Genomic DNA, 15,173 nt, shown 5'->3' on the forward strand with positions numbered 1-15,173 from the left:
GGCGATTCTCTTGCCTCAGCCTCCCAAGCAGCTGGGACTATAGGTGCCTACCACAACGCCGGGCTACTTTTTTGTTGCTGTTTGGCCGGGGCTGGGTTTCAACCCACCACCATTGGTATATGGGGCTGATGCCCTACTCACTGAGTCATAGGCGCCGCCCAACATGTTTTGATATATGTATATAAATACATATGTGGAAGGCTAAATGAAGCTAATTAACATAAGTATTGCTCATATACTTATTCACCTTTTCTGTGTGATAGTTAAAATCTACTCTCTTAGCAATTTACAAGTATTAGTATATTGTTCTGAACTATAGTCACAATGATATAGATCTCCTGAATTTATTCCTCGTGTCCCTGAAATTTTGCCTCCTTTAATGCACATCTCTGCCACTCTGTGAACGTTATTATACATGATCTTAGCCAAAAGGCCAAGAAATGGCCAGGCTGGTGGCTCGCCTCTGTAATCTTAGAACTCTGGGAGACCGAGGTGGGTAGATAGCCTGAGATCACAGGTTTGAGACCAGCCTGAGCAAAAGCAAGACCCTGTCTCTAAAATTTGCCGGGTATTGTGGCAGGTGCCTGTAGTCCTAGCTACTTGGGAGGCTGAGACATGAGAATCACTTGAGCCCAAGAGATTGAGGTTGCTGTGAGCTGTGACGCCACAGCACTCTAAAAAGGCTGGCAAAGTGAGACTCTGTCTCCAAAAAAAGAAGGCCAAGCAATGATTGTGGAAGTCATTAATATCAAAATGTGTAAGTACGTGTTGTGGCGGGCGCCTGTAATCCCAGCTACTCAGGAGGCTGAGGCAAGAGGATCATTTGAGTCCAAGAGTTTCAGGTTGCTGTGAACGATGACTCTTGGCCACTCTACCCAGGGTGACACAGCAATATTGTGTCTTAAACAAACAAAAATGTAGTCATTAATGTCAAATCCTAACAAAATGGAGCCAGGAGGCCATGAAAGAAAGGATTTCAAATGTGTATGTGGGGCAGGTGCAGTGGCTCATGCCTGTAATCCTAGCATTGTGGGAGGCTGAGGCCGATGGATTGCCTGAGCTCACAGGTTGAACCAGAGCAAGACCTCATCTCTAAAAATAGCTGGTTGTTGGGCTCACGGCCTGTAGTTTGTGGTTAGGGCACCATCCACATACACTGGGGCTGGTGGGTTCGAATCTGGCCTGGGCCTGCTAAATAACAATGACAAAAATAGCTGGGGATTGTGGCGGGCACCTGTAGTCACAGCTACATGAGAGGCTGAGGCAAGAAAATCGCTTGTGCCCAAGATTTGAGATTGCTTGTGAGCTATGATGTTGGGTCACTCCAGCAAGGGTGACAATCTGAAACTCTGTCTCCAACAAGAAAAAAAAAATGTTACCAGATGAAGAGGGTCTGGCTACCTGTCACTGTCAGCCAATATGCAGAGATGGGGATAGGTCCATCAAACTTTGTCAGAAGACCTAGATTTTGGAGAATAGTGAAAGTAGCTTCTCTTTTTTTTTTAAATTTATCTATAGCAATTTATTTATTTTTGTTGTTGTTGTTGCAGTTTGGCCGGGGCTGGGTTTGAACCCGCCCTACTCACTGAGCCACAGGCGCCGCCCCGAAAGTAGCTTCTCTAAGACTATTCTGGGGGCAGTGCCTGTGGCTCAAAGGGATAGGGCGCTGGCCCCATAAGCCGGAGGTGGTGGGTTCAAACCCAGCCCTGGCCAAAAAACGCAAAAAAAAAAAAAGACTATTCTGTTCTTCATTTCCAACATTACAGTTTTATACATTTAAATTCAAAGTGAAGACCATGTTAACCCTTATCTTACAATGTATTTTTTTGTGCAGTTTTTGGCTGGGGCTGGGTTTGAACCCACCACTTCTGGCATATGGGGCTAGCGCCCTACTCCTTTGAGCCGGGGCGCCGCCCCCTTCTCTTAAACAATAATTGGCAGAACCCATGACTCATAAATAATAAATTCTAATTTAAAAGTTAATTTCCTTTAAGATAAGTGTTAGTAATAATAAAAAAAAAACATGGGCGGCTCCTGTGGCTCAGTGAGTAGGGTGCCAGCCCCATATACTGAGGGTGGCGGGTTTAAACCTGGCCCCAGCCAAACTGCAACAAAAAAAATAGCAGGCGTTGTGGAGGGCACCTGTAGTCCTAGCTACTCAGGAGGCTGAGGCAAGAGAATCGCCTAAGCCCAGGAGCTGGACATTGCTGTGAGCTGTGTGATGCCACAGCACTCTACCGCGGGTGATAAAGTGAAACTGTCTCTACAAAAAAAAGGTAAGCGTTAGTATGATTTTTGCTTTTAACTTTTACGTAAAGTTTGCTTGCTTTTTAACTTTTCCAAAAACTGTGATTTTGGAAATGGAAGAGCAGAACAGTCTTGGAGAGGCTACTCTCACTGTTATCCAGAATCCAGGCCTTCTGACGAAGTTTGGTGGACCTACCACCAACTCTGCATATTGGCTGACAGTGACAGGTGGTGGAACCCTTTTCATCTGGTAACAAAGCAATCCTCTTGCCTCAGCCTCCCAAGGAGCTAGAACTACAGACACCTGCCACAACACCTGGGCTGCTTTTTCTATTTTTAGTAGAGACAGGGTCTTGCTCTTGCTCAGGCTGGTCTGAAACTATGTCAAGAAATTCACCCATTCAGCCTCCCTGAGGGCTAGGATTACATACCTGAGCCACCATGCCCCACCCTGAGTATGGCTATGTTTCAATGAAACTTTTTTTTTTAAACATACTTTATTGTATGACATGAAACTTTCTTTATAGACACTGAGATTTGAATTTCATGATTTTCATGTGTCATGAAATATTCCTTTTGATTTTTTTCCCTAACCATTTAAAAAAATAAACACCATTTTTAGCTTGCAAGCCATAGACATAGAGCAATTGGCTGAATTTGGCTGATAGGCCATAATTTGGTGACCTCTGAACCACTTACACATCTTCATAACTGAACATTTATAACTCTCATATCCTAATGAAACCATTTATGCAAAGTGAAAGGAAAATGTCATGACATTCCGAATCAGTGAAAAGTCCTTAAAAGTTCAAAGAGACAAAGGGTAGGAAACTTGAGTCATCACATACTGTTCAGTAGAATGCATCTCATCAAACTCAAAAGAAACCTGGGCCATAGTAGTCAGTACCATATTTCACCCTGTAAGTAGCAAATTAAGTTCTCCGAAAACTATGATCCAACACATGAAATTAATGATGCTATTTCAATTTTTGCTAACTTTCATTTGGAACATTTTTATTATTTTATTTATTCATTCATTTTTCTTTAGAGACAGAGTGTCAATTTGTTGCCTTTGGTAGATTGCTGTGGCATCATAGCTCACAGCAACCTCAAACTCTTGGGTTCAAGCAATCTTCTTGCCTCAGCCACCCAAGTAGCTGGGATTACAGGCACCTGCCACAGTGCCCAGGTATTATTTATTTTTTTGAGACAGAGCCTCAAGCTGTTGCCCTGGGTAGCGTGCCATGGCGTCACTCTGGGCTTAAGTGATTCTCCTGTGTCAGCCTCGCAAGCAGCTGGGACTACAGGCACCCGCCACAATGCCTGGCTATTTTTTGGTTGTAGTTGTCATTGTTGTTTGGCAGGCCCAGGCTGGATTTGAACCTGCCAGCTCTGGTGTATGTGGATGGCGCCTTAGCTGCTTGAGCTATAGGCGCCAAACCCCAGGTATTTTTTAGAGATGGGGTCTCATTCTTGGTCAAGCTGTTCTCAAACTCCTGAGCTCAGGCAATCCACCCACATCAGCCTCCCAACGTGCTAGGATTACATTTTATTTTATTATTTTATTTTGACACAGAGTCTCAACTCTGTTGCCCAGGCTAGAGTGCCATAGTATCAACCTATCTCATAGCAACCTCAAACTCCTGAGTTTAAGCAATCCTCCTCAGCCTCTTGAGTAGCTGGGATGACAGGAGCTCCCCATAATGCAGGCTGTTTTTTTTTTCTTTTCTATTTTTAGTACAGATGGGATTTTGCTCTTGTTCAGACTGGTGTCTTAACTCTTGAGCTCAAGTAATCTTCCTGTCTTGGCCTCCCAGCATGCTAGGAGTACAGGTGTGAGCCACCATGCCTAGCCCGGGAATATTTTTATTTTTATTTTATTTACTTATTTATTTTTGAGACAGAGTCTCACTTTGTCCCCCTGGGTAGAGTGCTATGGTGTCATAGCTCACAGCAACCTTAAATTCCTGGACTCAAGTGATCCTTTTGTCTTAGCCTCCTAAATAGCTGGGACCATGGACACTCACCACAACGTTCCACTAGGTTTTAGTGATGGGTTCTCTTTTTTTTTTTTTTTGAGACAGAGACTCAAGCTATTGCCCTGGATAGAATGCCGTGGTGTCACAGCAGCCTCCAACTCGGGCTCAAGCCATCCTCTTGCCTCAGTTTTTCTATTTTAGTAGAGAAGGGGTCTTGCTTTTTGCTCAGAGTATGATCAGAGGCTGGTCTTGAACTTGTGAGCTCAAGCAATCCACCCACCTTGGCCTCCCAGAGTGCTAGGATTATAGTTATGAGCCATTGGGTCTGGTCATCTGGAATTTTTTTTTGAGACAAAGTCTCACTATGTTGCCTTGGCATCACAGCTCACAGCAACCTCACACTCCTGGGCTTAAGTGATTCTCTTATTATTATTATTTTTTTAAATTTCAGTAACTAATAAACATTTTTATTTATTTATTTCAGTTTTTGGCCGGGGCTGAGTTTGAACCCACCACCTTCAGCATATGGGGCCGGCGCCCTACTCCTTTGAGCCACAGGTGCCACCAGGCTTAAGCAATTCTCTTGCTTCAGCCTCCCAAGTAGCTGGGACTACAGGCACCTGCCACAACGCCCAGCTACATCTGGCATATTTTTTTTTTTTTTTTTTTTTTTTGTAGAGACAGAGTCTCACTTTATGGGCCTCGGTAGAGTGCCGTGGCCTCACACAGCTCACAGCAATCTCCAACTCCTGGGCTTAAGGGATTCTCTTGCCTCAGCCTCCCGAGTAGCTGGGACTACAGGCGCCCGCCACAACGCCCGGCTATTTTTTGGTTGCAGTTTGGCCGGGGCCAGGTTTGAACCCGCCACCCTCGGTATATGGGGCCGGCGCCCTACCGACTGAGCCACAGGCGCCGCCCGTCATCTGGCATATTTTTAATACTTACCTTGTCCACACAAATCATATTCAAAGCCTAGCTCTGATTCTTCTTGTTCTCTAAACATACTCCATTCCCTTGGCTCTGAATGAAGTCCACAGGCTGATGTGCTGTCACTGGTAGCCAGGATATTAGGTGAATTGAGAAATATTCCAGCAACATAAAAAGCTCTTCTTAAAGATTAATTAGCAAAAGAAAACCTTAGTGACTTCATGTCAGATCCCAAAATATTTTGGAAATCTTACTGATTCATGAAATCAAAGTTCAGAAAACACCGTTGTAGACTGTTGTATATCTCTCATATAGAATTCCGGAAGCACTTAATATCAGTAAAACTTATTTGGCATACAAAGATGAACTTGAATGGCGATTTGATGATTTGATTTTGCTTTTGCTTTGTGATCCCTTCTAGATTGTAGCCTCAGCCTCCTGAGTAGCTGGGACTATAGATTCTTGCTACAATGCCTGGCTATTTTTGGAAACAGGGTCTGGCTCTAGCTCAGGCAGGTTTCAAACTCGTGAGCTCAGGTGATCTGCCCATCTTGGCCTCCCAAGGGCTGGGATTACTGGTGTGAACTACTGCACCCAGCCTAGGAAAGATTATTCAAAATGATTATTCAAAATGATGCTAGTCCAGGGCTGGCTCAGTGGGTAGGGTGCTGGCCCCATATACTGAGGGTGGCGGGTTCAGACCCGGCCCCGGCCAAACTGCAACTAAAAAATAGCCAGGTGTTGTGGCGAGCGCCTGTAGTCCTAGCTACTCAGACAAGAGAATCACCAAATCAGGAATTGGAGGTTGCTGTGAGCTGTGTGATGCCATGGCACTCTACCGAGGGCGATTAAAAAAAAAAAAAAAAAAAAGGCTCAGCGCTTATAGCACAGTGGTTACAGTGCCAGCCACATGCACCAAGGTTGGCAAGTTCGAGCCTGGCCTGGGCCAGCTAAACAGTAATAACAAATGCAACAGGAAAATGGCCAGGCCTTGTGGCGGGTGCCTCTAGTCCCAGCTACTTGGGAGGCTGAGGCAAGAGAATTGCTTGGGCCAGGAGTTTGAGGTTGCTGTGAGCTGTGTTACCCTACTGAGGGCGACATAGTGAGACTGCCTAAAAATAAATAAATAAAATAAAAATAAAACAAACCTAGTCTTTTCCAAAAGTCCAGAATTTTGAATAGTGTTTTCCTCAAGAAATTTGTTCTTAGAAAACAGAAAGGCTGGAGTAGAAATTGGACATGGCTTCCAATGTAGAGTTGGTAGTCTCAAACTCCTGAGCTCAAGCAATCCACCAGCCTCTGCATCCCAGAATGCTAGAAAACTCCTCTCACCAGCTTCTCTGGCCAAGGATAAAACACAAATATATCCTCTAGAGCTCATTGTGGTGGTTTTCAAATGTGTGGAGATTGCAAAAAAATCTCTTATTTTTTTTTTACACAGTTTCACTTTGTCACCCTCGGTAGGGTGTGTGGCATCACGGCTCACAGCAACCTCCAGGTCTTGGGGCTTAGGTGATTCTCTTGCCTCAGCCTCCCAAGTAGCTAGGACTACAGGTGCCCACCAGAACGCCCGACTATTTTTTTATTGGAGTTTGGCCAGGGCCAGGTTTGAACCCGCCACCCTCGGTATATGGGGCCGGCACCCTACTCACTGAGCCAGAGGCGCCGCCCTCGCTTATGGTTTTTAAAATCTCCTCCACCAGAGCGCTTGAGGTTGGAGGTTGTGGCTTCTGCAGGTTGTGTTATACCCAAAGCAAGTGGAATAGAGAAACGCCAGCACACTGAGTCCAAATTATGCAGGGGGCCTTTATTGGCTAGTGGTCAAGAGCAGGCTTACACCTCCAAGTCTCTCCACGACCAGAGGCACGGGAGTCCTTAATGCAAGCAGAGTTTTATAAAAACCAACACCTGCAAGGTTAGATCTATAGGGTAAGGGGGTGCTTACAAGAGAGAGTTGTGGTTTCACAGGATTTTGCAGTTTTTGCTAAACTCTGCAGCTTTCAGCTGAGCTTAAAGGGGGAGTGTTGAAAGCCCTTAGCAAAATGGAGTAAGTCTGGCTCTATGTACAAAATGAACTTAAGGCATTACAGTTGGAGGTTTGACTTTGCAGCTCCAGCCAAGATGATCAAGGTTGTTTGCAATGACCATCTGGGGAAGAAGGTCTGTGTTCAATGCAACACTGATGACACCTGACACCTTTGGGGACTTTAAGAAGCTGATTGCAGCCTGAACTGGCACCCACTGGAACAAGATTGTCCTTAAGAAGTGGTGTATGTTTTTTTTTTTTTTTTTTTTTTTGTAGAGACAGAGTCTCACTTTATGGCCCTCGGTAGAGTGCTGTGGCCTCACACAGCTCACAGCAACCTCTAACTCCTGGGCTTATGTGGTGTATGATTTTTTAAGGACCATGTGTCTCTAGGGGGACTATGAGATCCACAATGGGTTGCACCTGGAGCTTTATTACCAACAGAGCAGAATTCCTTCCCCTTCCTACCTCCTTTCCTCCCACACTACCCGCATTGGTATGGCTGCTTGTTTTTCTCTTTTTTTTTTGCAATTTTGGCCAGGGCTGAGTTTGAACCCGCCACCTCTGGCATATGGGGCCAGTGCCCTACTTCTTTGAGCCACAGGCACTGCCCTTGTTTTTCTTTTTTTGAGACAGTCTCACTATGTCACCCTGGGGAGAGGGCTGTGGTGTCACAGCTCACAGCAACTCTTGGGCTTAAGCGATTCTCTTGCCTCAGCCTGCCGCATGCCTAGCTATTTTTTGGTTGTAGTTATCGTTGTTGTTTGGCAGACCTGGGCTGGGGTTTGAACCCGCCAACTTTGGTGTATGTGGCTGGCGCCCTAGCCGCTGGGCTACAGGCGAGCCTGGCTGCTTGTTTTTCAAAACTTACATTAACGCATCACTAGAAGTGAGGTTTCCGAAGTAGTGAAACCCACTGGAAGCCTGCTGTGTGCTGTCGACTGACAGGCTGGTGGGATGTCAGAGGAGGAAGACTCTGCTTTTGAGGAAGAAAATGACATTGGAGGAGGTGCAGAAGGTGGACAGGGTAAAAAAGACAGAGACTTTTTTCTGAAGAATTGAGATGTATGATGTATGGCTTGGGAGATGACCAGAATCCTTATACTGCGTCAGTAGCTATTCTTGAAGACCTTGTCATAGAGTTCACTACTGAAATGACTCACAAGGGCATTTCAAGGTTGAATACAAGTTGAAGATATCTTTTTCTTTCTTTTTTTTTTTTTTTGAGACAGTTCCACTATGTCACCCTTGGTAGAGTTTAAGGGCACACAGCAACCTCAAACTCTTGGGCTTAAGCGTTTGTTTTGCTTCAGCCTCCCAAGTAGCTGGGACTATCTGTGCCCACCACAACACCCAGCTAGTTTTTTTGTTGTTGTTGCAGTTGTCATTGTGGTTTAGCAGGCCTGGGCTGGGCTCGAACCTGCCAGGCTCCGTGTATGTAGCCAGTGCCCCACTCACTAAGCTACAGGTGCCAAGCTAGGTATGTTTTCTGGATTTGAAAGGACTTCAGGAAGTTTGCTAGGGTTAAAGACTTGCTTACTACGAAGAATTAAAATGGGCTAGAAAAGCATTTGATGAAGCAAACGATGGATGTTGACATCTTTTATAGTTTCTGAAACTCCATTATATTGTAGGGAAACCATATATATTGTTATATTTTCTACAGTAAGGTCCTGATATCTACCTACCCTGTTTCCCCGAAAATAAGACATCCTCTGAAAATAAGACCTACTTAAAGGAAAGATAAGACGTCCCCTGAAAATAAGACCTAGCGCATCTTTGGGAGCACACCTTAAAATAAGACACTGTCTTATTTTCGGGGAAACAGGGTATGTAAACGAAAAGGTAGATAGACCAAGTTTTCTGCCTTTATTTTCATGCCTTCGATTTTATAGTGATATTGAATTAATTGCCTGCCTTTATATGACTATATTTGAATTGCCTTTTTTTTTTTGAGACTGAGTCTCACTATGTTGCCCGTGGTACTGTGACGGCATAGCTCACAGCAACCTCAGACTCTTGGGCTTAAGCAATTCTCTTTTTTTAATTTTTTTAGAGATGAAGTCTCATTTTATTGCCCTCAGTAGAGTGCCATGGCGTCATAGCTCATAGCAACCTCCAACTCCTGGGCTTAGGCAATTCTCTTGCCTCAGCCTCCCGAGTAGCTGGGACTACAGGCGCCCACCACAACGCCCGGCTATTATTTTCTTGTTGTTGTTGCCATTGTTGTTTAGCTGGCCCGGACTGGATTGTTTTTTGGCTGGGGCTGGGTTTGAACCCACCACCTCCAGCATATGGAGCCAGCGCCCTACCCCTTTGAGCCACAGGAGCTGCCCCCGGACTGGACTTGAACCCACCAGGTGGCTGGCACTGTAACCACTATGCTACTGGTGCGAAGCCTGAAGTTTTTATATAAAAGTAGTCTGATAGTGATGCCACAGCACTCTACCAAGGGGCGACAGCTTGAAGCTCTGCCTCAAAAAAAAAAAAAAATAAATAAATAAAATAAAATAAAATATAAAATAATAAAAGTAGTCTGAAAGATCATTGCAGTGAACATTTTTATTTTATTTTTTTTTTTGAGACAGTCTATGTTGCCTTCAGTAGAGTGCCATGATGTCATAGGTCACAGCAACCTCAAACTCTTGGGCTCAGGGGATTCATTTGCCTCAGCCTCCCAGTAGTTGGGACTATAGGCGCTGGCCACAGTGCTTGACTATTTTATTTTTGTTGTTGTAGCTGTCGTTGTTTAGCAGGCCCGGGCCGGGATCGAACTGCCAGTCCTGCTGCATGTGGCTGGCACCCTAACCGCTGAGCTATGGGCGCTGAGCCAAGCTCAAAATTCTTATCAAGAGGCCTTGGGCACAGTGGCTCATGCCTGTAATCTCAGTAGTACTCTGGTAGGCTAAGGAGGATGGATTGCCCGAGCTCAGGAGTTTGAGACCAGCTTGAGCAAAAGTGAGGCCCTGTTTCTACCTAAAATGGAAGGTGGTGGGCACCTGTAGTCCCAGCTACTGGGGAGACTGAGGCAGGAGGATTGCTTGAGCCCATGGAGTCTGAGGTTGCTGTGAACTATGATGTAATTGCACTCTATGCAGGATGACAGAGTGAGACTTTCTAAAAAAAAAAATTCTTATAAAGTAAGTTTAGGATGTCTGGCTATCTTCTTTTTTTTTTTGAGATAGAGCTGTCACCCTGGGTAGAGGGCCGTGGCATCATCACAGCTCACAGCAACCTCAAACGCTTGGGCTTAAGCGATTCTCTTGCCTCAGCCTTCCAAGTAGTTGGGAGTACAGGTGCCCACCACAATGCCTGGCTATTTTTTTGTAGTAGTTGTCATTGTATGGTGGGCCTGGGCTAGATTCAAACCGCCAGCTCCTGTGTATGTGGCTGGTGCCTTAGCCGCTTGAGCTATAGGCGCTGAGCCTCTGCAAATAATTCTTAAATGGTTCAGCAAAAAAAACGATAAGGAGATATAAGCATTGTGAAGACTTGGGCATTTTTTTCACTTTCTGTGGTAACACCTTTGTTAAAATTGGCTTAGCAAGTCTTGTTATATAGAGACCATGATGGTTACTAAATACTATATGCTGTAACTTCCATATTTCTTTCATGTCTACGGATACTAAGTTTGAGGAGAGTATCAAATACAGTTAGAAGGAATAAGTTCTAGTATTTGATAGTAAAATAAGGAAATTGTATATTTCACTTATGTTTGTATGTATGTGACAGTTTCAAGCTGTTGCCCTGGATTCAGTGCTATGGGGTCACAGCTCACAGCAACCTCTAACTCTTGGGCTCAGGCAATCCCCTTGCTTCAGTTTTTCTTTTTCTTTTTGAGAGAGTCTTAGTATGTCACCCTTGGTAGAGTGTCATGGTGTCACAGCTCACAGCAACCTCCAACTCTTGGGCTCAAGCGATTCTCTTGGCTCAGCCTCCCCAGTAGCTAGGACTACAGGTGCCGGCCACAATGCACGGCTATTTTTTTTGTTTAACAGGCCCAGGCAGGGTTCAAAGCCACCAGCCCCAGTGCATGTAGTTGGCACCCTGACCACTAAGGTACAGGCGCTGAGGCAGTTTTCTTTTTTCTTGAGACAGTGTCTCACTATGTTGTCCTTGCTAGAGTGCCATAGCATCATAACTCATAGCAACCTCAAACTCCTGGGCTTAAGCGATTCTCTCGCCTCAGCCTACCAATAGGTAGGACTACAGGCGCCCGCCACAACGCCCAGCTGTTTTTTTTTTTGTTGTTGTTGCAGTTGGCCCCGGCCGGGTTCAAACCCACCAGCCTCAGTGTATGTGGCTGGCACCATAACCACTGTGCTACAGGTACCGACCCCAGTTTTTCTATTTTTATTTTATTATTATTATTTTTTGAGACAAGAGTCTCATTTTGTCACCCTTGGTAGAGTGCCATGGTGTCACAGCTCACAGCAACCTCAAACTCTTGGGCTCAAGTGATTTTCTTGCCTCAGCCTCCCAAGTAGCTGGGACTATAGGCACCTGCCACAACGCACGTTTATTTTTTGTTGCAGTTGTTGGTTAGCTGTCCTGGGCAGGGTTTAACCGCCACCTTTGGTGTAGGTGGCTGGCACTGTAACCACTGTGCTATGGGCCCTGAGCCAGTTTTTCTATTTTTAGTAGAAACAGGGTCTCGCTTTTTGCTCAGACTAGTCTCGAACTCGTGAGCTCACAAAATCCACCAGCCTCAGCCTCCCAGAGTGTTAGGATTACAGGCATGAGCCACCGCGCCTGGCCAATTTATTTTGTATTTCAAAATAGCTAGAATTGTAATATTCCCAGCACAAGGAAAAGATAAATGTTTGGGGTGATGGATATCCCAAGTACCCAGATTTAATCATTAAACATTGTATATATGTATCAAAATATCACATTTACTTCAAAAAATATGTACAACTATAATAATAAAAATATGAAAAAAATGACAGAGGAGAACATGTTTGTTAGTGGCCATAGTTGTGACTGAAGTTTAAATAGAGTGCCTGATATAAAATGCAACCTTTCTCTCCTGCAAGGTTCATTCAGCCATCAGGATTCTGAACATCTGGGTGTAGAATGACATTTGAACTCTTTATTTGTTGTAAATCCAAACAGTTAAAACCAGAAAGTCTATGGTAAATCAACCTATATAACTATTTTCAGAAGAGCCTTTTTCACTATTTGCTAATACATTTTTTTTTTTTGAGACAGAGTCTCACTGTGTCACCTTCAGTAGAGTGCTGTGACGTCACAGCTCACAGCAACATCAAACTCTTGGACTCAAGTGATTCTCTTGTCTCAGCCTCCCAAGTAGCTGGGACTACAGGTGCCCACCACATGGCCCGGCTATGCTAATACATTTTTATAGTGCAATTTTTTATAAACTTGTCATAGAGGTCATCTGAGAGATACTGTATAGGAGGAGATATTTTTCCATCTCTGAGTACATAAGCAGGAGCGTGGAAGTAGGTAAATGACAGGGGAAGTGACAGGAGGCAAGCGCGTGTCTGTACAAGGACCCCTCTCTGCCCTGCTTATGGCACTGATGTCTGTCACAAGCACAGATGCACTGGGGCAGCTTATGACTTAGATAAATGTACATTCTTCCTAGAATCACTGCTTCAATGATCATTTTTTATTAAAAGAAAAACAATTCAAAATACGTGATAAGAAATTAGACTTTTATCAATACACAAATAAGTTTTCTTAAAATCAACTCAATTACATATTTTTGAAAAATGTCAGACCCTTTCCCCACCAATGTTCATAATCTAGAATAGGTTCATGTGAAGTCTGGGGTCCTATGTGAAGCATCAATAAGCAATGGTCCAGGTACTCACTGACACTTTTTTCTTGAACTTGTGATGATCACAAAACATCTTTCTCGTCTGGATGAAAAGTAAGAATTCACATAAAAAAGTTTCATAAAATGTCTATGAAGGAGAACTGGTACTATCAGAATAGTTCCAACACTTCAATTGAATATAATCCTCTATTATTCTTTTCTTGATTTAATTTTTGTAGCTCCCGGAAACTTACTTCAATCTTGTTGAGTTCAGAATAAACACTTATCTAAAGAAAAAAGTTTTAGAGTAACTTTGACCGTAATTCTACATATAAACAAATCTTCCATGATTATTTATAACTTTTAGAATAAACTTTAATTTATGTCAAATAATCACAAACCTGAGATCTGACAAACTTGTAAAGATTCATTAGCAGCCTTTTTGCTTCGGGTATCATTACCACAACAGTAAAATTAGCATCTAGAAGTAGGCATATCCAATCCATAATCTGAAGAAAACAGGGAAAGGAAAGTTAAGATCTTAAATATAATTTTAGGTTCATTCATTCTACAAACTTCATAGCTTTATCAAATAGTTACAAGACAAATAGGAAAGAGGAACTTACAACTAACCTGATAAAGGCTAATTTCCTTAATTATTAATTAGAGAGTTTTCTTCAAAAAAAATTGCAGAATAGCATAAAACTATTAAAAGACAGAACACTTCATAAGCCAAGAAGAAAAACACAAGAAATATAATAAAAATATGGACAAAGAACCTAACTAGGCAGGTTCACAAAAAGAAATATAAATAGCTAAGACAGTTCATCTCTCTCATTAACAAAGAAATGTAAATTAAGGTTAACATCTGTTATCTATATTCAAAAGTCTGACAAAACTAATGTGAGTTAAGTGTGAAAAATAAAGCCTCAGACCCTGGTGACAGTAGTGGTGATGGTTGTCACAACTCTTCAGAAAGTTAATCTGGCATTCTGAAAACTGAAAAGACAGGCACCTCTCATCTAGTAATTTCACTTGTGCGATTTATCCAACAGGTGTTCTCTCATAAATATGCAAGGATATGTGTATAAAGATACTCACTGGTTTGTTTACAATAGCAAAAAACTGTAAATAACTTCAATGTCTATCAATATAGAACACTAGCAAATAAATTAAGATATATCTGTAAAATGGCTAAAGGGAGGCAGATATATGTGTATTGGTCCAGGAAATGTCTAAAACATGAGTAAAAAATAAATTGCAGAATAACATAAAACTATGATCTTGGGCGGTGCCTGTGGCTCAGTGAGTAGGGCACCAGCCCCATATACCGAGGGTGGCAGGTTCAAACCCAGCCCTGGCCAAACTGCAACAACAACAAAAAAGTAGCTGGGTATTGTGGCGGGCACCTGTAATCCCAGCTACTTGGAAGGCTGAGGCAAGAGAATCACCTAAGCCCAAGAGCTGGAGGTTGCTGTGAGCTGTGATGCCACAGCCCTCTACCTAGGGCAACAAGTGAGACTCTGTCTCAAAATAAAAAAAACACCAAAACTATGATCTTTTGAGTCAGAAAGACAAAATGGGGCGGCACCCATAGCTCAGTGGGTATGGCGCTGGTCACATACACTGAGGCTAGTGGGTTTGAACCTGGCCTGGGCCACCTAAACAATGACAAGTGCAACAAAAAATAGCCAGGCATTGTGGCAGGTGCCTGTAAGTCCCAGCTACTAGGGAGGCTGAGGCAAGAGAATCGCTTAAGCCCAAGAATTTGAGGTTGCTGTGAGTTGCAATGCCACTGCACTCTATAGTGGGCGACATAATGAGACTGTGTCTTGGGGGAAAAAAAAAAAAATTTTTTTTTTTTTTTTTTTTTGAGATAGTCTAACTGTGTTGCCCCCTATGCTAGAGTGCCATAGCATCAGCTTAGCTCACAGCAACCTCGAACTCCTGGGCTCAAGTGAACCTCTTGCCTCAGCCTCCCAAGTAGCTGAGACTATAGGTGCCTGCCACTATGCATGGCTAATTTTTTTCTATATTTTTTGAGTCCGAGTCTCAAGCTGTCACCCTGGGTAGAATGCCATGGCAACATCATAGCTCATAGCAATCTCCAACTCTAAGGCTTAAGAGGTCCTCTTGACTCAGTTTTTTTGTATTTTTAGTACAAACCTACGAACCCATGAGATCAAGCAATCTACCTGCCTTGGCCTCC

General features: G+C 43.5%; 1 protein-coding gene across 3 annotated transcripts in view; it reads right to left on the reverse strand.

Moving 5' to 3' along the window:
• Window positions 1-12,792: 12,792 nt before the first annotated feature.
• NOL11 (nucleolar protein 11) overlaps window positions 12,793-15,173 on the reverse strand; it is a 28,929-nt gene continuing 26,548 nt past the window's right edge. For all 3 annotated transcript variants that reach the window (XM_053570815.1, XM_053570816.1, XM_053570817.1), the window contains 2 exons: window positions 13,366-13,473; window positions 12,793-13,251 (listed from right to left, as the gene is read on the reverse strand). In XM_053570815.1, the coding sequence (XP_053426790.1) occupies window positions 13,135-13,251; window positions 13,366-13,473 (225 nt within the window). In that variant the 3' untranslated portion in view covers window positions 12,793-13,134. The remainder of the gene's footprint in view (window positions 13,252-13,365; window positions 13,474-15,173) is intronic.

The sequence above is a fragment of the Nycticebus coucang genome, chromosome 18 (genome assembly GCF_027406575.1).
Source record: "Nycticebus coucang isolate mNycCou1 chromosome 18, mNycCou1.pri, whole genome shotgun sequence".
NCBI classification, from domain to species: Eukaryota; Metazoa; Chordata; class Mammalia; order Primates; family Lorisidae; genus Nycticebus; species Nycticebus coucang.